Raw genomic sequence first — 22,473 nt, 5'->3', positions numbered from 1 at the left:
GCCATTTAGTTTATGTGGCAGAATAAAAACTTTAACGGATTCTCAATCTCAGTTACGATGTGATCATCAACTGTGCTATAAAAGTTGCCCTTTTCTCCCCCCGCCCACTCGCCAGATGAAAACTGCCTCGCCTTTTGTGAGAAATCTCAAGCAGCTCCCAGCTGATAGAAACTGACACTGTGTGACTTTCCCGGCAGCGGCCCAGCCGAATCACTGCACTGTGAACTAACTTGACAACTGTGCCATAGGCTTTCACTAGTATTCATGGGCTCATCTGACCTCCCGGCCTTCTGGGTGCTCGGAAAGTGAGAAACACAAGACTTTTCCTTCTCTGCTTTTCTTTCTTCCCACACGCTCAGAACAAATGACTGAAATGGGTCCTTCCATTTGAAGACATCAACCGAAGGGAAGAATCGGCAAGAAAAGGGGAAGAGAAAGAGAGGTTAAAGTGGGGGCAGGGGAGGAGAGGGAAAGAGTGCTGGTATGGTTCTCTATTTCTCTAATACTGCCGGGATTACACGACGGTGTTCCGGTGTCTGTAAGGTGGAGGAGGCAGCATCGTGCCAGGCCTCAAGGAGAACTCTGACAGGTATTCAGGGTTCTCTGCCACAATGGGCCGGATCCTTCCATTTTGTTTGTAAAAATATTTTGTGCTGTATTCCTGCAGGTAGTCCGGGTGCTGTAGGGTGCTTCTTGGAGGCAAGCTGTGATTCCAGTAACCAGGGTTGTCAAAGGCCTTCCTGGGCTTCTCTGGCAATGGAAGCCCATTTTTCTTCATGTACTCTGCATTCTCCAAGGTGCTTGCAAAGGTGTTGAGGTACAATGGCTCATTCACATACTCATCCTCGGCTTTGGGTTGCCCAGTTTGACCGTTGTGGTACTCTGCGTTGTCCAGTGCTTGGAGATCACTGTTCTTCCGTCGAGACACAAATGGGTTCTCCTCCACTGGATTCAGGTGATCTGGAAATTAAAAAAAAAAGTATCCCAATTTATTTTCCTTGAACATCAATGGATTGGACCTTTTAATTTTATATCAGCTGTGTTTGGTGGATTGCCAAAAAGACCCAGTTGACAACTGGAACTTTCTCCTGAGCAATGTTCAAAGGGTGGGTGCCAGTCAGTTACCCGATGATCTTTACCCATTATATAAACACATCTTCCATTCCAACAGAATTGAGGTAAAACCACTCACAGCTTTTCATCAATAGTTTTGGTAGTTCCAAAAAACACCTCTCTATTATATGTCCCCAATGCCTTCATTGTGTCATCAAATCAACAAACAAATAAAATTAGCATTCAGTTATCGGGCCAATTAAGAAGGCAACATAAGTGAGAGAGAGAGAGAGGGAGGGAGAGAGGGAGAGAGAGAGAGAGAGAGAGGGAGAGGGAGAGGGAGAGGGAGAGGGAGAGGGAGGGAAGGGAAGGGAAGGGAAGGGAAGGGAAGGGAAGGGAAGGGAAGGGAAGGGAAGGAGGGAGGAGCTAGAAAAGATATAATGTTGGGCAACTAACAAATTTCAAGCCTGATAGATAACGTCATCAGATCTCAATTTGCTTGATTGAAAGTATGCTGAAAATCCCCGATCAACCAGAAGTCATCATACACAAAGGAAATACTGGTGTACTGAAAGAGATTTAATCTTGTAATTTCTATTTCTTTTCAAACCTTTGGCACTTTTTAAAGGCTCTGGAGTGGGCACACACATGATCTTCTCAGGTCACCTTTGCTTAGGAAGCCATCTTACACAAGCCAAATGCACCCCAGGGGCTACAGATAGGACAGGGCAACAGAGCTATGTCTCAAGGCAGTGGGCTGGATGTGGAAAACAGATGGTTCACTTCAGAGGGGGGAAATAAGGATGAAGGAAGAAAGTCTCACAGCACTTTCTTCCCCTCAGAATAAAAAAATGACTCAGACTTTTCTGTACTGACTTTTTGAATTCTTCAGCAGAGTGCTGGATAGGTCTTGGGGGGTGGGTGGGAAGTCAACAGAGTAGGATTGCCATCCTCTGAGTGGAGCCTGGAGACCTCATAGAATTACAAATGATCTCCAGACAACAGAATTCAGTTCCCCTGGAGAAAATGGCTGCCCTGGAGGGTGGACTCTATGGCATTATACTCCACAGAGGCCCTTCTCTTCCCCAAACCCTACCCTCTCTAGAGTCCATGCACAAAATCTCCAAGAATTTCTCAACTTGGAGATGGCAACCTTTGCTGTAGCAGAAAAAGGGGGGCAACAATGTGATCCTTCACAGTAGCTACCATTACATTATAAATTACACCTCACATTCAGGAATGAGGGGTCTCTCATACATGGCAATTTCCTACACTGACGCCACTTCTGTAAGGTAACAGATTTGTGATCATCGTGTATGTACTGTAACAGTCTTCAGTACAGAAAAGATGTGAATTATTTGAGTCTTTGTGTGTGATTTTCATGGATACGTCACCCATTTCCAGGTAACTTTTCCCCAACCTGGAGAGGTTGTATCCATCACCCAAGAGGTATTCTGCTCTTTATTTCTGGGAGATGGGGAAAAGCAGTCTCCTTCTACAGGCAATTAAGTCTCATACCCGGGCAAACCAGGGAAGTGTGAACTACTGGCATGCCAGTGAGAGCCAAACTACAAGTGACACCTGACACAGGTTGGACACTTGTCAGCTTCCCTCAAGTTTTGATGGGAAATGTAGGCATCCTGGTCTTGCAGCTGTAATGGAGAGCCAAGCTGTCTTTTCTCCCGTTCTCAGGCAGAGTGGATCTTGTTTTCCACAAGATTGGGGCACAAGGGGGAGGGGACGTAAACCAGGCTCCCTTTCATGCCTTACTGGGAAAATGTACAAATTATATTGAAAAAATGCATATATTTTATGGGGAAATTTCAATGGAAGCATATAGGATAAAGAACCACCAGCTGAATTCACCTAAGGAAGAAACGAAATTATTGCTGGGATTTAGCGGCTGAAAAAACAGGAAAGAAAAACTGGAAATCATCTCAATGTAAGAACCAAATACAGATTCTTTTTTTGTGTGCGCAAATACACTATATTGTGTACATGTAACATCTCAAATGAATTCTTAATCTGTCCGCCTGACTTACCACACTGATTCGGGGGGCTGGTGGTGGTAGCAATGATAAAAGAGGGGGAAATATCTGTGTACACAGCCCTGAGGTTCTCATGCAAACAAGAGAATCTTACATTGTACCAAGTGCTAGACATATACCTGGTTTAGACTTTTCTGGCATTGGAGTCATGTATCCATCTTCATCTAGCTCATTTCTTGGCCCACGTTCTGGTACAAAAACTGTTGGGTCAGCGCTGTACCTCTGAGCGATGCTCTCTTCCTGCGCCAGAGTGGCCACCTGTTTCCGAAGAGTACCGTTGCAGCAGGTGTCATCGCATATCTCTGCCGCACCTTGCGCAAGGGGAGGTTCTGGCACTATACTGGGCATGGCAGCCCGGAATGGCAAAGGGATTCCTTGTTCTGTAGCCAAGGTACCATCTCGGTAGATAAACTGGTTCTGTAAGAAACAATGTGTGAGAAAAGGGTAAGATTATCATGGCTACTCTCTGCTACTCTGGGGCATATAAATTTCATTTTATTTCATTTGTTCTAATATACTATGCATCTTGTAAACCAGGAGCTTGTTCATCAAACTGGAGTAACTGATTGTCCAACATATTACAGGTGCTGTTTTGGTCCTAATAAGGACAGACATACAATTTTTAGCACAATTTAATGCTCCATTTCCAAAACTGAAATTTGCTTTTCAAGACCTACCCTTGGCAATTGTGAAAATCAGGGCTTCTAATTCCTGGATTTCATTACCAGCATACACATCTCTGAGCAAAGAGGAAATCTACAGAAAGCACCACAAAATTCTGGCAACATTTGAGAGCCTAAAAGAAGATGTATGGAACCCTGCTGAGAACTTCAGCTTTTTTGCCCAACTAGGAATCTCTAAATTGTTACTTTAGAAGAACTCAGTGGCAACAAAGGGATATACAACTCATCCACCATCACTGCCAGAAATTTTGCTAATCATATAGTAAGTGGGTTTTTTCCCCCCTCTTTGCCCATCCCTCTCAATGCCATGCATATTTCCCCTGGGCTGGAACGTCCACATTCAACAAAAGATTCTGCTTTATGCAAACGCTAGCTATTCTTGACTAAACCCCAGACCTAAAACTGTGCTAAGAATGCAAGATTGTTTACCATACAATATTTAAGAAGGTTAAGTAAAATCAACAGGCAAAGGAACAGCCTTCCCAACCTACCATGTGCTGGCTGGGGATGGATTGCTTCTACACCTAAGACTGTGAATTAATAGTTGCTCCACTTTATACCACCTTGCCAGTGAGGAAGGGGCTTACTTAACAGAGCCTCACCTTCACCCAAGCCCAACTATAGAGGCAACCCTCCCACCCCTCCTGATTGATAATGCCAAAAGTGGCTAAGCAGAAACTGTTTGGCTTTTAGTCCTAGTTTGGCAGGAACTTTTGCTACCCTCCATTGCTGGGAATTCAAGGATCATCTAATCAATAAAACAGGCATTTTGTTCCTTGCAGATTCCTTGTGGGTCAGAGGGAAATTAAGGCAAAGGGAATTTGTGAGGGCCCCGAGCCATGATTAATGAAGGATCATATAAGACAAAGGCCGTTTCCACACTACTTACCTTCATCTGGAACGGCGTGGAACGTTGCGAAAAAAACGTGGAAGATAGCGTTTTCTAGCACGAGTTTTGTGCGACATCGTGCCAAACTGACGTGAGAAGACGCTATCTTCCATGTTTTTTTTTGCGATGTTCCGTGCCGTTCCGGATGAAGGTAAGTAGTGTAGAAATGGCCAAACCGCTGCAGTGTACTGACTCTCCAGGGACCTGAGATCAGGGAGCCATCCTTTGATCCAGAAGATGACTCTTAAACTGTTTGGTGAGTCTAGTAATGCTGACCGGGCATTCTATGCACACCCCTGGGGTGAATGGGTGCTAAGGGGGAAGGAATACAACTGTTCCTGCTATAGCATAATGATGAAGTGGTTGGGCTGAGAATTGGTGCTTGGCACTTGACTCCCATTATTGCCATGAGCTCAGCGGGTGGTCTTGGATAAGCCCACCTCTCAGCCCCAGCTCTACAGCTGTACTGCGGAGATAATAACACTGATTTTTGTCCATGGCTCTAAGTGGTCTCTAAGTGGGTACTGATCAATCTAGAAGAGTGGTATATAAGCACACTGTTATGGTTGCTCTTGTTATTCTGTCTCTTTTCCTTAATAGTAGAACTCATGATGAGCACCCAATGAAGGACGGACAGAAGTAAGTACGAGCAGAACCACAAGTGACAAAAGGCACAGGTTGGACACTTGTCAGCTTCCCTCAAGTTTTGATGGGAAATGTAGGCATCCTAGTCTTGCAGCTTGGCTCTCTGACTGCTGTCCAATGGACTTTTCAACTGTCACTTGTCCAACATTCCGCCAAGCTGCCTACATTTCCCATCAAAACTTGAGGGAAGCTGACAAGTGTCCAACCTGTGCCTTTTGTCACTTGTGGTTCTGCTCTATGAGGAACAGGATAGTGGATTAGATTGTTCTGATCCAGCAAGGCTCTTCTGATGTTCTGAAACTCAGAGCTGGGAAGGAATTGTCCGAACAATGTGAGCAGCTTGAGAAAGAGTTCAAATTATTTTACATTAGTAGAAATGTCTGCCCTGAGTTCAACTTGGTAATTAATAAAGTTGTGTGTCTGCGTTCAACCCACTCGCTGTCTCCTGTCTTCATGGGGGGAGGGATTTCTTTATGGTCTTCCAAGCATTAAATGTTATATCGATGTGGATGAAATTTTCCACAAGAGAGAGGTTCAGAGAACCAGGTACACTTATTGCTATATTAATGAGTTGATGAAACATTGCTGATTTTTGAAAAAAAAAAACCTAAAACTCCGTCCCATGGCAGCAGAGGAAACAGTCACGGAGAAAGCCAAAACTCATGGGAGTCCAAGAGCCCGCCACCTACCAGTGGGTACTATGCTGGCATGGTAAGACCGGGGCCAGTTTGATCCTTTCCCTTTTAAAATTTAAATGACCATGGGTGGAGTCAGGGTCTATCTAACCATCAAATCATTAGTTAGTGTCTCTTCCCTTTTAATTAAGAGATGATAGAAGCTAGCTTAAGAAAGCCAGCTTCTTCTCTTTCCCTTCCTACTCTTCCGCCCCCCCCCCACAAACTCCCAAACATTCCTAAAATTCTGGGAGACAATTTTTTTTTGTTACTCCTGGTATTCTGGGAGGTTTTTTGCATTATTTCAAGTATCCCCAAGACACCCCAAAACAGCTAATCTGGGGTATAATTTTGGGTTGGGTATGTCCAAATGTACACCACTAGCAGGGTGGTAGTCCACCTCTTAAGCTCCCACCATGTGGAGGAGAAAGAATGGAAAAATGGATCATCCAAACCAGGCTACTGATGGCTGGTCAGTCATTTTTAGTAAGCCAGATATTAACCTTTCACCAACCACTTCCTCACACCTTTAAAAGAAACAAATATTCTTCATCTCAGCTGCTTCTCAGCTTAAGGGGCACCTCTTTGAGTCACTCTGTATCCGATAACTGGTTGGGATAGAACCCATTTTCGCTCCATCCAAAAGGCAAGAATTGAAGCAATACCTCCAACTTGACCAGGGCTGAATCCACATTACCTTGTTGTATCCCGGTGTTGCACTAAATGTTCGCTAAACACCCAGAAGTATAGCATCTTTCTAGCATGATTCAGAAATCGTGCTTGAACGACGTTATACTTCCGGGTGTTTAGCGAACACTTAGATCAACACCGGGACGCGCCAAGGTAATGTGGATTCAGCCCAGGTATATTTCAACGAGAAGCTTATAGATGGAAGCATGATATTTAAAGACTTCCTTATATTTGAGGGTAGAAAGTACCATCAAGTTGCAGCCAATTTATGGTGATTCCATAGGGTTTTCAACACAAGAGACTAACAGAGGTGATTTTGCCATTTCCTGCCTCTGCATAGCGACCCTAGACTTCCTCAGTGGTCTCCCATCCACGTACTAACCAGGGACAAACCTGCTAAGCTTCCAAGATCTGATAAGATCAGGCTCGTCTGGGCTACCCAGGTCAAGGCCCTTTATCTTTAAGTAGTAACAATTAAGCAAGATGAGAATTTAACCAGCCAGTGAACTGTCAGCTCTGATCAGTAGTGTATAACGGGGAGTCCTTTCAATGCAGATATTAAATACAGCCAATATTGATTTTTAATGCTTGAATAGGCTTTCCATTGGCTATACAGCAATTTGTTTGTTAGCCTGGACTCTTGTCCCAAAACATAATCCACTCTGGCACCAGATGGCAAGAGGCACGGCAAAATTTATGGAGAAAAGACACATTCAAAAAGACAAACCAAAGGTTGATGAAGGTTGAATGTGAAATACTTACTCCTGACATAGGGGTGTAGGCAGGAGGAGGGCTGTGTCCAATTTCACTCTGATAAGAAAGAAAAATGGAATGATGGATATAGTAAGAGGTCACATGAATGAAAATAAGTCACATGAGCCCTGTGAACCAATGAGGGGAAAACATGCACCAATCAGTGAAGGGCATTCATCGCCAGCCAAATGCAGCCCTTTCAGCTCAGGCAAAACTCCCATGGAAAAGGGTAAAACTGCTATCTTGCATGAGCTCAAGGGTTGGAGGATTTGACTGTAAAATGATTAAGAAAAGGTAGATAAGATGTGTGAGTCTTTTCTTGGGCACAGAGGGATGGACATGCAGAACATCAGATTTTCCCTTAAAGAATGCAGAAACAATCAAATGAGATGCATCTATGCTCATCCGGCTGGTCTGAAAAGGGAAGAGAAGGATTAATATGCCCAGGGACAAAGAGCAAAGACTAAACCACGGTATCACAAAACTGTCCGTTTCTCTAATCTGGCTATCATTTGACTCAGGTCAGGTTTCTAACCACTGAAAATCTAAGAGCCAAGCTACAAGTGACGAATGACACTTGAACGGCAAGTAAACAGACTCACGTGTATCCCTCCCTGTTCACTTGCCCTCCACTTGCGCACTATGTGATCAAGTGGACTGCAAGTGGTGTGCAAGTGAACAGGGAGGAATACACGTGAGTCTGTTCACTTGCCGTTCAAGTGTCATTCGTCACTTGTAGCTTGGCTCTAAGAGGGCAGTAGTCCGAGAGCAGTGTTCATTGCTTGATAATGAACTCTGCCACTGTTTTTCAGATTTTTCTTCAAGGAACATCACTGCAAGAACTGCTTTTATTTGCTCTTTCTATAAATATGACTCGATCTGAGCGGACAGGACTACCAAATTAGACCTGGCCACAATTGCACAAAGCATTTGGAAAGAAGAGCGCTTCATTTAATGGTTATGTGGAAAGAGACCATTGCGGATTTTCAGGTTTTCTGCTCTATCATGGTCCAGATTCAGTGCCAATTGTGAAAAGGTCTGGCTGTGAACTTCTGTGATCCAGGAATGCCCACGTACTTATATTTTACCACCTCAAGCCCATTAAGAGACAGCAACTTTCTCCTTTGAGTCTCTTTCTCAGTAAACATTATTTCCTTTCCTGCCACGAGGGAAACTCTTTAGCCAAACTGAACGTGAAGGTTGTGGTTCTTTGTGTTTAAGCATCTTGGAACTGCTGCAGCTATGGAGGAAGAGGAGGTGGAAGCCTAGTATTAAAAACAACAGAGGTATGCTGGAGAGGAGGGAAGAACTTTTCCCTTGACTGTGGCTGGCTTCCCCACAGGTCCTCAAACCAACTTCATCGCCTGCCCGTTTCAAGGCTATGACAGGATACCTCATGAATCCACTTAAAAAAAACTGTTTCCTGTTGCTGTTCCTATAAACAAAATACTAAAGTATGGCCCTTTTAATCTCTACGGATGTTTGAGCTGTTTTAGCATCACTTTTTTTGGTTTGGCCATGCAGTGATAAAAGTACCACAGTCACTATTCCAAAAAAAGGGCGCCAGGAAACAGCTGAAGTGCCAATTAGCAGTGAGGCAAATGCAACATAATTGTTCTTTAAATGTCTTTAAATTGCTTTCTAATTACCATGTGATGTCATAATTCTGGAAGCTTTAAAAATACCTTTTTGTGATTAAGATGAAAACCAAATTCCCTCCATTTATCCCCACTTTATTGGTTTGCGTATGCTGGGGAGGGGAGGGGGGAGAATTCTTTTTCATTGCCGGAAAATTATGGTTTGGCAAGAGAGCAAGAGGGAATCAGCTCATAGAATTAAATGTTGTTTGGATCTTAATGGGGAAGTTGAAATAGCTGACATTTCAAATTCAATGCAAACTAGGTGGTAAAAATGTTAGGTACTGCCATTTGATTTTAGAGTTCGTAAAGAATGCACTGTTCAGGTATGTGACATTTGTCATGTAGGTGAATGTAAGAGTTACCGCTATCCAGCAGCTGCTCTGGCAAGTGGGGAATTGGTAGTAGGTTGATTGCTCCACCTACTACAATGGAAAGAACAGAACAGCATGTGGGAGATGTGGACTGGGGGAATGGGCCACAACAGGATCTTGGGGTCTTGGATGACTCCACACTTGCATTTTGATGGGCTAGGACAGGGGTGGGCAAATTGCGGCACGCGGGCCACATGCAGCCCGCTACAGAGTTTTTTGTGGCCCGCCAAGACAGTAGAAAAGTGTGATAGGGTACATTTGTCTCATTAAACTGATTCTAAAATTAAATGTGCTTGCAGCTATAGATGATATGAAATTAGCACAATAAATAAATTGAATAAAACTACCACTATTTTATTTAATTTATATTTATTTATTTTTATGATACAATTTATACCTTTTCTGAAATGCAAAGTTAACTAATGAATGCAATCATTTTAAAAGGTGCGGCCCTCCACTAACCTCCGCTCCCACAAAGTGGCCCCCGAGCCAAAACAATTGCCCACCCCTGGGCTAGGATGTCATTCTTTGTAACTGGACCTGATCTTCTAGTCAGCTTCAGAACTTGAGTTGGTGGGCCTGACTACAAAGTAGAGATGGGCACGAACCAGGAAAAAATGAACCATGTGGTTCATGGTTCATCGAATTTCATGAACCACGAACTTTCACGAACCTGCTCCTGGTTCGCCAACCAGTTTGTTTGGTTCATGAAAATGTCAACTGGAAATCATATTGTTCAATATATTATACTGGCCAGTATAAGCAAAGCATTTAACCTAGGTTTCTTTTTCTCTGAGTCAAAAGATCCATCTGTCCTTATCCGTGACTGTCCTACTCCGTAACATCCTGTGCTCAGGGTGGCATAAATCCCACAGGCTCTCTAGTCATTTGTAGTTTGCAATAAAAAGATGCAACAGCTTTCCACTGGAAAGACGGTTCCTCTTCTATACAGGTGCAGGCATACTTTTTGCCATTATGACCCCATTTTGGTCCACACTGTCACCCCATGCTAATCTGTGGGCCTTTCTATCTTTGAAGAGGTTTTGGATTTCCATAGAAACAAAAGAGAGTCTGCACACAGTAAGTAATGCCTGACTCAGTCACCTTCACTGGAATAGGGGGACTGTGTGCCACACCCAATAGCCAACCGAGACCTCTCCATGTACCTTTAGCTATGAAAAGGAACTTTCTCCACTGGTATCTGTCAAAGAAGGAATTTGTCTTGCCAAAAGGCTCCCTTCTTTAAACTAGCCATTTAAACAATCCTTGTTTTTTTTTTGCTGTCTTGTTGCTTTGGCCTCTGCCTTGCTCCCTGCCCCCTTGAGTGGATAATTTAAGGTGGGTAGCCCTGTCAGTCTGTTTCTTTCATAAATTGAAGAAAGCTTTCTCTGCAGACCCCTCTTCCCCCTGCCCCAGCCCCATAAGATTGCCATTATTCCCTATGGGGGATTGTTTTCAGGCAGACTGGAGTGACTGTTTTTCAACCAAAGGATGCCACAATTGCAGCAAAGTTACTGCTCCTGTCCACTAAAGAACTCCCAAGTTTCAAGTGCATTGGGTCATGGGTTCCAATTCTATGGGCCACTAAACAAGGTGCCCCTTGCTGTTACCTGCGGAGAAAAAATAGGGCTCTGCCCAACTAAAAGAGGAAGCAAAGGAGAATGATCACTCTTTACAGATGATTGGCTAGCCAAGCTGTGTGTTCCACCCTTGCACAAATCTGATTGGAAAGAAGAAATGCCATTGCCCAGGAAATCAGTAGAATCAAAGGAAAACACGAACTCATGCGGCATTGCTGGTAAGTACCCGACCTTAAAAAAAAAAGAAAAAAAGAGTGATTGTTCAGGAAGGTGTTTTCATAATACCCAAGCATCTTGGATTTCTGTTACTATTCCAGAAAAGCATGGTTATGATCCCAAACAATGACTTCCATGTCTATCTTTGGCTCAGGAATTTTGTAACGCACACCCCTAATCTTCACTGCACTCAGTCCAAATAGTTGCAAACTCGTGAGAAAACTTTGTGCATGTTGTTAATCTTGTTCTCCCCAAGCTTTTGTATTTCTATGCAAACATAGCTGTTCAGCCATTCTGAAGCTAGCGGGGGACACAGTCACATCTGAAAAGAAACGCTGCGTGAACTGATGTCGCTTCTCATTAGGGGTTGTATCTGATAGCCTGCTAATTTCGCTTTCAATGAGAGAACTTCTCAGCATTTCAATGGTACTAGCACTGTACACACACTGAGCAGAGACCAAGATCTGGGCTTGTAATTTTCCTCCAAAGTCTGTTTCAGTATCAGCATACACAGCACCTGCCCTGGAGCCAATAACCCACTAAAGCCCATTTTGACAAATATGCAAAGGGCGGTGCCTACAGAGGCAAAGAAGCCAAAGCCTCCTGTACTTTAAATGTCAAGAAAATCCTCCAAGATGCCCCATTAGCCAATGTAATACAGACTTCAGTCACAAAGATCTAGATCCAAATACACTCTCTGCCATACAGCAGTCTGTAAGATCTTAGGCCAGGCAGTCTGGCTGGCCACATGTCAAGTCAAAGCTGAATTTCTGGTGATCCCTGGTGGGGTTTTCAAGGCAGGAGACTAACAGGTGGTTTGCCATTGCCTGCCTCTGCAACCCTAGTCTTCCTCGGAGGTCTCCCATCCAATTACTAACCAAGGCTGACCCTGCTTAGCTTCTGAGAACTGACAAGATCAGGCTATCTTGGGCTATCCAGATCAGGGCATAAATATTGCACACTCGGGGGACTGTCCCCCGTCTTTCCTTCTTATAAGTTTCCTACTGATCAAACCAGGATACAGCTGGGCATGCTGCAGGAAGATCTGGCATCTGCAGCACCCCCAACACATGGCCTTCCTTGGGGTAGCTTCAAGCCCTAGCAGAGGAGGGGAAGGCCCACTGCAAAAAAGTAGAGCAGCCCTACAGGAGCAGCATTTACATTTCTGGGAAATAGTTCACCTCTCCTTCCCCACACTGTGGTCCCGATCTCCATCCCTGCAGCTACTTTGTGCAGCTCAGTTATATGTCTGAATGGGGAATCCCAGCATCACAACTGGTATGATCCCGTGTTCTAGATGTGTCTCTACACCTCCAGAAAGTTGACAACAGGACCTTTGCTTTAATCCGCCCCCCCTTTTCTTCAAGAGGGGATTGGATAAACGTATGGAGCAGAGGTCCATCAGTAGCTTTTAGCCACAAGGTATAGATGGAACTCTGTGTCTATGGCAGTGATGCTCTATATTCTTGGTGTTTGGAGGGGGGCAATCAGTGGGAGGGCTTCTAGTGTCCCTTCCCCACTGGCAGACCTCCTGAGGACACCTGGTTTTTTGGCCACTGTGTGACACAGAGTGTTGGACTGGATGGGCCACTGGCCTGATCCAACATGGTTTCTCTTATGTTTTTATGTTCAAAACCAGCTATTCAGATTAGTAAGTCTGACTGCTGCAGCAATGGAAGGTTTGGTCATCAACAGGCCAAATGGACATATCTGTAGCAGAAGATAAAGCAGGGAAAGCAAAGAAAAGGGTTTGCAGTTGGGATGTCCATCTGTCACTGCTGCTTGAGATGGCATAAAGACCAGAGCTCTCCTCCCCTAGGGCTTCTATCGGAGATGTCCAGAGATGCTGCTGCCTCACATGGCAGATGGAGATGGCTAAGAGCCATTCATGTCTGATTGTGAAGGCCTATGGCCATATACCAGGGGTGGCCAAACTTGCTTAATGTAAGAGCCACATAGAACAAACGTCAGAGGTTTGAGAGCCGCAAGACATGGTGTATTGAAATGACTTCAGATGAAGAGGTGGGTTTGGGAGGAGTGTCCTGAAAGTGACATCACAGGAAGGGGTGGGGTTTTGGTGCAGTATGCTGGAAGTGACATCATCAGAAGTGGTGGAGCTTGGGAAGAGCCATCACCTGACATTTGACTTGGAAGTGATATCACAAAAGTGATGCCATGTCTTTGCTAGGCTTCACCCCCAAAGTCCCCAGGTATTTTCTGAGTCAGACCTGGCAACCCCAATATTTTTATAGAAAATATGAAAGACATGGAAAGAAAGAAGGAAGGAAAAAAGGAAAAGGGAGGGAAAGACATGGAAAGAAAGAAGGAAAGAAAGGGAGAGAGGAAAAGACATGGAAAGAAAGGAGGAAAGGGAGGGAGAGAGGGAAATAAACTAAAATAAAATAAAATGTATAGACACGGCAATACTCAGAGACCTCTGGGAGCCGCACAATATGTCTAGAAGAGCCACGTGGCTCCCGAGCCGCAGTTTGGCCACACCTGCCATATACAATAAATTCAATTCATTCATGTCCTCCGTAAGGTGATGCTCCCCAAACCTCCAGTTTGGGGAGCATATGGCTTCATATATTATCATTTTCACAACCAGGAGCGCTGGGGGTACTTGTTCATTTTAAATAAAAGCCAAGATTTACAAGAGTACAAGACAAGGCCTCTGGCACAGAACAGAAACCTGAAAATTTGCATCTGGGGAGTCCTGCTCTTGAGCTACGCAATGCTTTGGGTAACGTATTGCACACATCCCTTGCCTCTCTGACATGCTCTGCTTGACCATTTCAGAAATTCCAGGCCGCAGCGTCTTTACTTAAACTCTATTCCACAGACACCGCTGACCCAATAGGAAGTCTGTCATTCTCGGGGAAAAGCCAACGAACCGCATCAGCTGACCCCTGCGTGACCGCCGCACTGTGTCGAAACGGAGATTTCTGCACAAAGACGACACGAAATTAAGAACAGCTGATTTATGCAAGGGGATCTCTGTAATATGCTATGGATACCCTAGTGGTACTGCAGAGAGAAAATACAATGCCGAGCCGTCCCATCAGCTCAGAGCAAATATTTCAAAGGCGCAGGCTGGTATTTACAACAGATCTAACTGAAATGAAATTCAGATTGGAAGATATTCTCCTGGGGAACACCGCCCCCCCTTCCCATGAGCCACATTGTTTTCTTCTGAACACGGTGTGAAAAGCAGACACACTGTTGATTTGGAGAACCTACAAGAAGTATATTTCAATCCACATCCAAACGAGGCAGGGCATTTTTTCCCTTTTTTTTGGCAAAGAGACTGCACTACAAAACAGAATACATGAATAAAGTCAGAGGAAAGCCCCCCTTTTTTGCATGATTCTGCACTGTTTGTGTGAAAGAAATAATAGGCTAGATTTTTTCTCATTGACAAATCTACACTGAATGAATAAGTTTGAGGGTTTGGGCGTCTGTTACAGCCCATTGGAGCAGCAGGCATGTAATGGCTTGTTGTGAGGAAAGCGGATGTAGGCAGAGTGGAAAAATCAGCCAAAAGAGACCCCCTTCCCCATTGTATCTTGTTTGAGACCCAACATCAAACCCTGCAGGGTAATTCTGCAGAAGCAAGGGAGGAATGGGGGACAAGGAATAATTTCTAGACTTCACAGGGGGAAAGATGGGCAGGGGAAACTCTACAGATTGCAAGCGTGGGGCTCTTAAACCCCATCCTGGCTCTTGCCGCTAGGGACTGGTCAATTTTCAGTTCTTTGGGGGCTCTTGCATATACTATCTGGCATTCAGTGAAGGATCATACGGGTGGCAATGCATTCCGTTCACTGGAATTGCCCTCAGAGAAATGTATTCTCTCTCATATGCTGGCCCCAAACTGGAGCGCTGTCAACCTTATGCTTCCACTCTTCTGCCTCTTTTAGCTATTTCCGGGGTCTCTCTGTTTTCTGTCCTTGGGAAATAGCTATATCCCTCTTGCCCTTCTGAGCAGATTGTGGGGAAGCCTTTGATGCGCCTGAGACAATATGGGAGCGCTCGCTTCCCTTTCAACTCACAACCGTTGCGGCCTGCACAAAGAGTCGGTGCTGCGGAACATGAGTTTGAGCGAAGGCAGCTCTTCTCAAAGAAGACTAACCAGCTCCCCGGAGAGATTAAGCAGACTTTTAGGGCCAAACAAGACATTTTGTTTATTGGTGAGTTGGGCCTGGTTTTCCCTGACTCCATTCGCTTTCCTGAAACTGAAATGGCCCAGGCACATTTATGTAACTTTGGAGAGAAACATGAGAACATGCCGAAGAAGTGAGCTGTGGCTCATGAAAGCTCATACCCTACAACAAAATTTGTTAGTCTCATAGGTGCTACTGGGCTCTTGCTCTTTTCTAATGCTCGTAATATTTCATGTACGATTCAAAAGTAATGTAAATAACTCCATGCTAGGGCCATTTCAGTTTCTGAAAATGGGGGAGGGCAGGAGCCCCCCCCCCCCAATTCCAAGCAGAAAAGAGCTCCTTTAAAATAACATTCTCTGTGGCTGCTATGTGTGGCTAAAGGGAAAGCAAGTGGGTTAACACGCTAAGAAAAAATAATGTCTAATTTGGCCCTTAGGCATTCCAGTTTGTAACAAATGTCAGCTCAGTACCATGGCTGGGGCTCCAGAAGCCAAAGCCAGAGAGGTGATTGTAGCACACAGTATGAACACAGCACACAGCACACAGCAGGCATAGAAAAAAACTTCAGCAGTGGAGCAATAGGAGGGGGGGCTCTGGCACTCATCCCAGTGTGAAAATAGGGGGTGTCAGAAGGACACAGCAGGTTCCTATTTTCCACTGTAAAATACTCGAGTTAATATATATCGTAACTGATCTTCAATTGGGGGCTGAATGGCTGTTTTTTCCCCCTGAGATGAGGCTTTACTTCATATTAATGATGCCAGAGCTGGCTGGACAAGAACAAAGCAAGATTCAGGACTGCTGATTTCTGCTGGCCTCGGCAGGTTTCCCCCCGCCTTCCAATCCCGTTTCTTTCCTCATGGCTGGCTCCTTGTCATCCCTTCTCCCGTATCTACACTCCTGAGCACCTTCTAACAACTGACCTCTCTGTAATCTTTTCATTGCTCCCCACTTTGCCACATCACAAGCAGTTTTAAGGCTAGATTTTTTTTAAAAACTTGCAATGTATTGAAGTCTATACACTCCTGCACTCTTATATTTTCAAATCTGATTGGACTATGGAGTTAATAAGAAAGGAGGGGGGGGCTCAAGTTCTTTGTGACACTTCAATAGGATTGAAGCTCTGAGGTTTAAAATGGGAATATTTTTTTGGGAAGGCATCAAACATGCTTGTGAGGCATACGGTGGGGTGGGGAGATATTTAGTGGCAGGGGAAGGGGAGGGGTGGCACAAAGGAGACTTGATGAGCATATTTCGCTTCCCCCCTCCCTTTGGAACTACTTACCCCCATTTTATTTTACACAGTAATCAAAGGATATTCTGAGCCTCTTGAAATGCCATCAGCCCTCATTGAAAATGAAAGAGAGCGCATCTTCTCCGGAGCTTTGGCAGCGGCAATCACTGCCGCATGCCGGCTAGCCTGAAGAGACAGCAAAGTTCTCGCTGAAAAAGAGAGGGATTGCAGCACGGTGCTGGAGAGGAAAAAGCCGGCCTCAGCATCTGAATAGAAAGTTGATGATAATCTCCCCAATTTCATTACGTGGGGGGTAAAGAAACCAGTAATTGTGCTCTCTTGGCCTCTCAAAGAAAGAATAGCTGTCTTGATGAGAAGGGTTTTTTTCCCCGCTCTCTCCCCAGATGAGTTAGAACAGATCTCAGAATCTAGTGGTAATGATACTTTACATAAAAATGATTTGAAGAGAAAATAATCATTAACATTCTAAATCTAAACGTTATTCTTGCTCCTGCCCCCTGCCTCTGTTTCCTTTTATATGTCTGATTATTTCCTTAAGGAAAAAAACACAGTATGTAATAAGGAAGGCGGTATCTTTCTTTGTGATACCAAAATATTTCTTCCTCCACGGAGCCATGCTTAAAATATATATGGGCTCACTATAAATACCCCTCCCCCATATATACAGTGTTGGCTCTGAAATAGTTCTGCCTGTGCCAACCTTGTTCAGACTCCTTCATGAGACTTTTATGAGGGGGTGGGAGGGGGGAGGCAGCCACACTATGTAGGCAGGTTTTCAGCTCTCCTCTTGCCAACGAACAAACCATCCGCTAGTGCGCCACTTTTCGTCCAAACTGCTCCTAGCTTATTTGCAGGGCCTTTGTAACAGTATGTGTGTTTCACCCACAAAAGATCCACAGCAACTTTCTGGTGGTCTCAGAGTCTCTCTACATGAGATGCCTAGGCGTGTGTTTGTCAAGTATAGGGAGATGCAATGTTAGCCGAGAGGCGTAGTTTAAAAAGACAGAGCCGGCGGAGATTGCTCCTCAGAGGGTTTGTTAATTTCATTTTCACCTCCCGAAGGCTCTGCCAATTTCTCCAGTCTAAAATGTGTGGAATCACAACCAGAGGGCAGTGAGGAGTGGAAATGGGTTGGAGCTGCCTTCTAGAGTCAGGCTTGGACCTGGAGAGGTTATAATTTTCCTTTTGGCATTTCACAGCCCCTTCACACAGCTGCAGTCTATAGCATAGCCTTTGCCCTGCCTCTGGCTCTGTCTTTTTAAACTACCCTTCCCGGTTAACATTGCATCTCCTGACACATGTTCTTTACGTGTCAGATGTCTTGTGTAGAGAGACTCTCATGCAAGCAGACATCTAGGCTAGATGCAAACATGAAGTAGTGTGAAGTAACAGAATTGTCTGCATCACCTCAAATGAGCAGTGAGAGGGAGAGATAATAATAACTGAGCTTATATACCACTCTTCTAGACAGATTAGTGCCTCACACAGAGCAGTGAACCAGTTAGTGCTATTATTATCCCCACAATACAGCTGGGGAGCTGTACCCAAGGCCACCTACTGAGCTCTTGGCAGTAGTGGGATTTGAACTAGGGGTTAAGAGCGGCAGAACTCTAATCTGGAGAGCCAGGGCCATTTCCACACAGCTCACCTTGTTCTGGAAAAGAGCAAAATCTTGCACGAAATCTCGCGAGAAGACGCTGTTATCACATCTTCTCGCGCAATTTCGCACGATAACAGTGTCTTCTTGCGCAATTGTGTGTGAGATTTTGCTGTTTTCTAGAACAAGGTAAGCTGTATGGAAACAGCCCAGGTTTGATTCCCCACTCCTCCGCTTGAAGCCAGCTGGGTGACCTTGGAACAGTCACAGCTTCTCAGAGCTTTCGCAGCCCCACCCACCTCACAGAGTGATTGACATGAGGATAATAATAATAATGCACTTTGTAAACCGCTCTAAGAGGACATTAAGTTGTCCTGAAGGGTAGTATATAAATAGAATGTTGTTGTTGTTATCCTTCAACCGCCAAGATGCTCACACACATCTTGCCTATCTCTGGCTGCACGTGCATCGCCAGGATTCTCCATGCTGCTTTCATAGCTGCTGCAAATGCAGAGACATGTGAATTGGCAGTACAGCTTCCACATGGGAGTTTTCTCATAGCCACTATTTTGCCTCCATTTTCTCCTGCTGAACCACCAGAGGGCTGGTGGGTGCTTCTGCCCCAAAAAAATGGCAAGAACGTTTTCTTAAGAAGCCTTTCAGTGAGGTGACAAGAAAAATAGTGGCTGTGAGGGGCTGACAGCACGAAAATGGCACTGATGCAGTTGGGACCATTGCCAGGCAAGAAATTGTGCACCTTTCCTTTCAGATAGCACCATAAAGCACATGAAACATGCTCTTTCCACATAAATAAAGCACATTAGAGAAACGGCAACTAAGGCAGAGAAAAGATTATTAGAGTACGGCATTGTGTGCTCCAAGAAAGCACTACAGTTTGGAAGAGAACTCCATGTAGTTGCCATTCCAGATAAAGCATTCCTCCTCTTCCATCATATCGTCATGCGCTCTTTCTAACAAAATCTGTTGGTAGCACTATTTTGTCCTAGCACCAAAACAAATGTACTCCAATTCCCCATCAGGTGATAATTTCAGAGGGATTGTTGTATTAGTCTGTCGCAGCAAAATTACATCGGAGTCTATTGGTACCCTGAAGAATAACGCAATTTATTCCAGTAAAAGCCTTCATGGAATGGATGTCACTTTGCCAGATGCAATAGCAGTTCCTCTCTTAAGGTCACCGTTCAGCAGAGGGAACTGAATATTTCCCATTCCTGCCCCTCTACCCTCCGAGAGTCTCACACACTCACATGTTCTGCTTGCTGCTGCCTTCTTCTCCATGGCAGAGTTCAAACTGGGCCTGGCACTAGCAGCCCAGGATCCTCTGAGCTGGCACAACTCCTGTGGCCACCTCTAATTAAGGTACCCAACGTCCAGGTGGGGTCTGGTGATCTCCCAGAATGACAGCTGAATTCCAGGCTACAGAGGTCAGTTCTCTTGGAGAAAATGGCTGCTTTGGAGGGTGGACTCTATGGTATTATATATCCCACTGAGGCTCCTCCCATCCCCCAAACCCCACCCAACCCAGGCTCCACTCCCAAATCTCCAGGAATCTCCCAGCATGGATTTGGTAACACTTGCTCTCATCATTCAGTAGTCAGTTACTTCCTAACATTAGCTCTTTATCTTTAACATTGAGTCCATCAGAAACACTATTTCACTTTTACTTTGAAAACAAAACAATTATGAGCTTCTGCTCCTCCCGCCCAGCTTAGCTCCGGACAGATCGGGCCAGGGCATAGGACTGTTTAAAATGACAGGGAAACCAGCTGACGGATGGCAGGGTGTTATCTGCATTGCTCTGCAGACCATTCCACCTGCCCAGTGCTTCAATAGCATCAACAGCAGTGCAATGCCATTAAAAAAAACAAGAAAACCACTCCACAAACAAGCTCTGTGAAAAGACGAGGAAGACAACGCAGGCAAAACTGATTGCAATGGACTGGGAGACAAGTCTTTGGAACTCTGCCCAACACCCACGTGAAGAAATGAAGTAAATCCAGGTGAAAAGGCTGGTTGGCCCAGACCAGCTATTTTATTTTGCTCCCTGTCAAAGGTCAGATAAGGACTCCCTCTTCCTCCCCCTGCCTTAATCCTCGTCCGACCTTTTGCCTCTTCATGCATATTGCCTTAGCAGATTCTAGGGGCTACAATGGTCCTTTGGCCCAGTTTGTAATGAAGGGGCCCAGTAACCACTTCTGGAACACTGAAACCAAAGCAACACAAGAAGGAGACTCAAACCAAATTTAATTTAAAATTTCCTAGAGTCTCCTAAATTCACCTAACTGATTCCCACCAACGAGTAGAGGTCTACCAAGCAACAGTTCCAGGCACAAAGAAGGTGTATAGAAAGTAGGGACTGCGCTGGTTCCAGAACGCAGCAAGAGTAGGAGTCCACCCCCAAATCAACAGTCTCAACGGCAGGGCTTTTTTTCTGGGAAAAGAGGTGGTGGAACTCAGTGGGTTGCCCTCTGAGAAAACGGTCACATGGCTGGTGGCCCCGCCCCCTGATCTCCAGACAGAGGGGAGTTGAGATTGCCCTCTGCGCCGCTGAGTGGCGCGGAGGGCAATCTCAACTCTCCTCTGTCTGGAGATCAGGGGGCGGGGCCACCAGCCATATGACCATTTTCAAGTGGTACCGGAACTCCGTTCCACTGCGTTCCAGCTGAAAAAAAGCCCTGCTCAACAGTGTCGCCTGCATAGAGCAGACACAGGGCTAAGGTGACAAATCAGCTTCCGCAGGAATGTCTACCGGCACCCAGCTACATTGTTCAGATTAAGGAGGCCCCCTGAGCCTTGCGTGACACTCCCTCAAATCCTGCTGCCAGAAATCAATTGAAAATACTTTCTGTAATTTTTTCTTTTAAAAGTCACCTGAATAAAAAAACAGTGTGATGCAATGTTGCATTTCTTCTAAAAGTTTCATCTCTGGGAAACTGTTTCAGACCTGATCTGGTTTTCAGCCTTCCATGCCTGCTTTAGCAAGAGCATGAAAATTTTCCTATAAAATTTAATTTCCCAGGAACAATGAACATAAACTGCCTAAGCTGCTTCAATTTATTCACCATTCATGGTAATAGCCCCAATTATAATAGGTCCATTTAATATTAATATTCATTAGAGCAAACAAGTGTAAATCTAAGTCACCCAGAGGAAACAGAAAGCCAGACAATGACTGTTGTACAGATTGATCTTTGAATACATCCCAGTCATTATCTGTTAACTCTATAATTATCTATTTGTTCATTTTTGTGAATGTATCCTCTGCTTTGAAAGGGGACAGATATGAACTTATTCTGTGGTCTGAAACTGAGTTAGACTAGAGACCTATCTTGCCTAATATATCCAATAGTAAGAGCCCCGTGGCCCAGAGTGCTAAGCGGCAGTACTGCAGTCCAAGCTCTGCTCACGACTTGAGTTCGATCCTGGCGGGTTCAAGTAGCCGGCTCAAGGTTGACTCAGCCTTCCATCCTTCTGAGGTTGGTAAAATGAGTACCCAGTTTCTTGGGGGTAAAGTATAGATGACTGGGGATGGCAATTGCAAACCACCCCGTAAAAAGTCTGCCAAGAAAATGTCATGATGCGACGTCCCCCCATGGGTCAGTAATGACTTGGTACTTGCACAGGGGACTACCTTTACCTTTATATCCAATAGCAAATTGGCAGCATCTCAAAAAGATGCTCATAGAAGGGTCTTCCCCAGCTATGCTGCCCGATAAGCTTTCCAATGGAGACGCTAGCTGGGAGCTGGATAGACATGGACAAAGTTCCTGCCATGAAGTTGTAGTTCCTCTGTTGGTAACCAGATTTGCTTCCAAATTAGAGATGGGCATGGACTGGGAAAAAACTGAACCATGCAGTTCGTGGTTTGTCAAATTTCACAAAACCACGAACTTTCACAAACCTGCCCCTGGTTCACGAACTGGCTTGTTTGGTTCATGAAAACATCACACCCAGGTCAGAAAAAACAGCACTTCCGGGTCAGCAGAAGGTCACTTCCAGGTCAGCAGAAGGTCACTTCCAGGTCAGTAGAAGGTCTGCAGGAAGTCCATCCCCGTTACCTAGGAAACTGATTGATTGGCACCAGGCTGTCTTCAGTCACAAACCAAAAAACGAACAAAAGAAACAGCCTAAAAGTTCATGGCGGTTCGTCAGAAATGGGATCTGATGAACCGAGGTTCACGAACCATGAACC

The 22,473-nt window shown here is 44.9% G+C and overlaps 1 protein-coding gene across 1 annotated transcript in view; it reads right to left on the bottom strand.

The window, feature by feature from the left end:
- Nucleotides 1-514: 514 nt before the first annotated feature.
- Nucleotides 515-22,473, bottom strand: part of ERBB4 (erb-b2 receptor tyrosine kinase 4) — a gene marked incomplete at its 5' end in the record, with an annotated part of 660,937 nt that continues 638,978 nt past the window's right edge. The window contains 3 exons of the mRNA XM_054971602.1: nucleotides 515-960; nucleotides 3,221-3,518; nucleotides 7,445-7,492. Coding sequence (XP_054827577.1) covers nucleotides 515-960; nucleotides 3,221-3,518; nucleotides 7,445-7,492 — 792 coding nt within the window. The remainder of the gene's footprint in view (nucleotides 961-3,220; nucleotides 3,519-7,444; nucleotides 7,493-22,473) is intronic.

Source organism: Eublepharis macularius, chromosome 2, assembly GCF_028583425.1.
Source record: "Eublepharis macularius isolate TG4126 chromosome 2, MPM_Emac_v1.0, whole genome shotgun sequence".
In the NCBI taxonomy this organism is placed as follows: Eukaryota; Metazoa; Chordata; class Lepidosauria; order Squamata; family Eublepharidae; genus Eublepharis; species Eublepharis macularius.
Note: the sequence above shows the minus strand (reverse complement) of the source record. Positions and strands in the feature narration are given on the sequence as shown.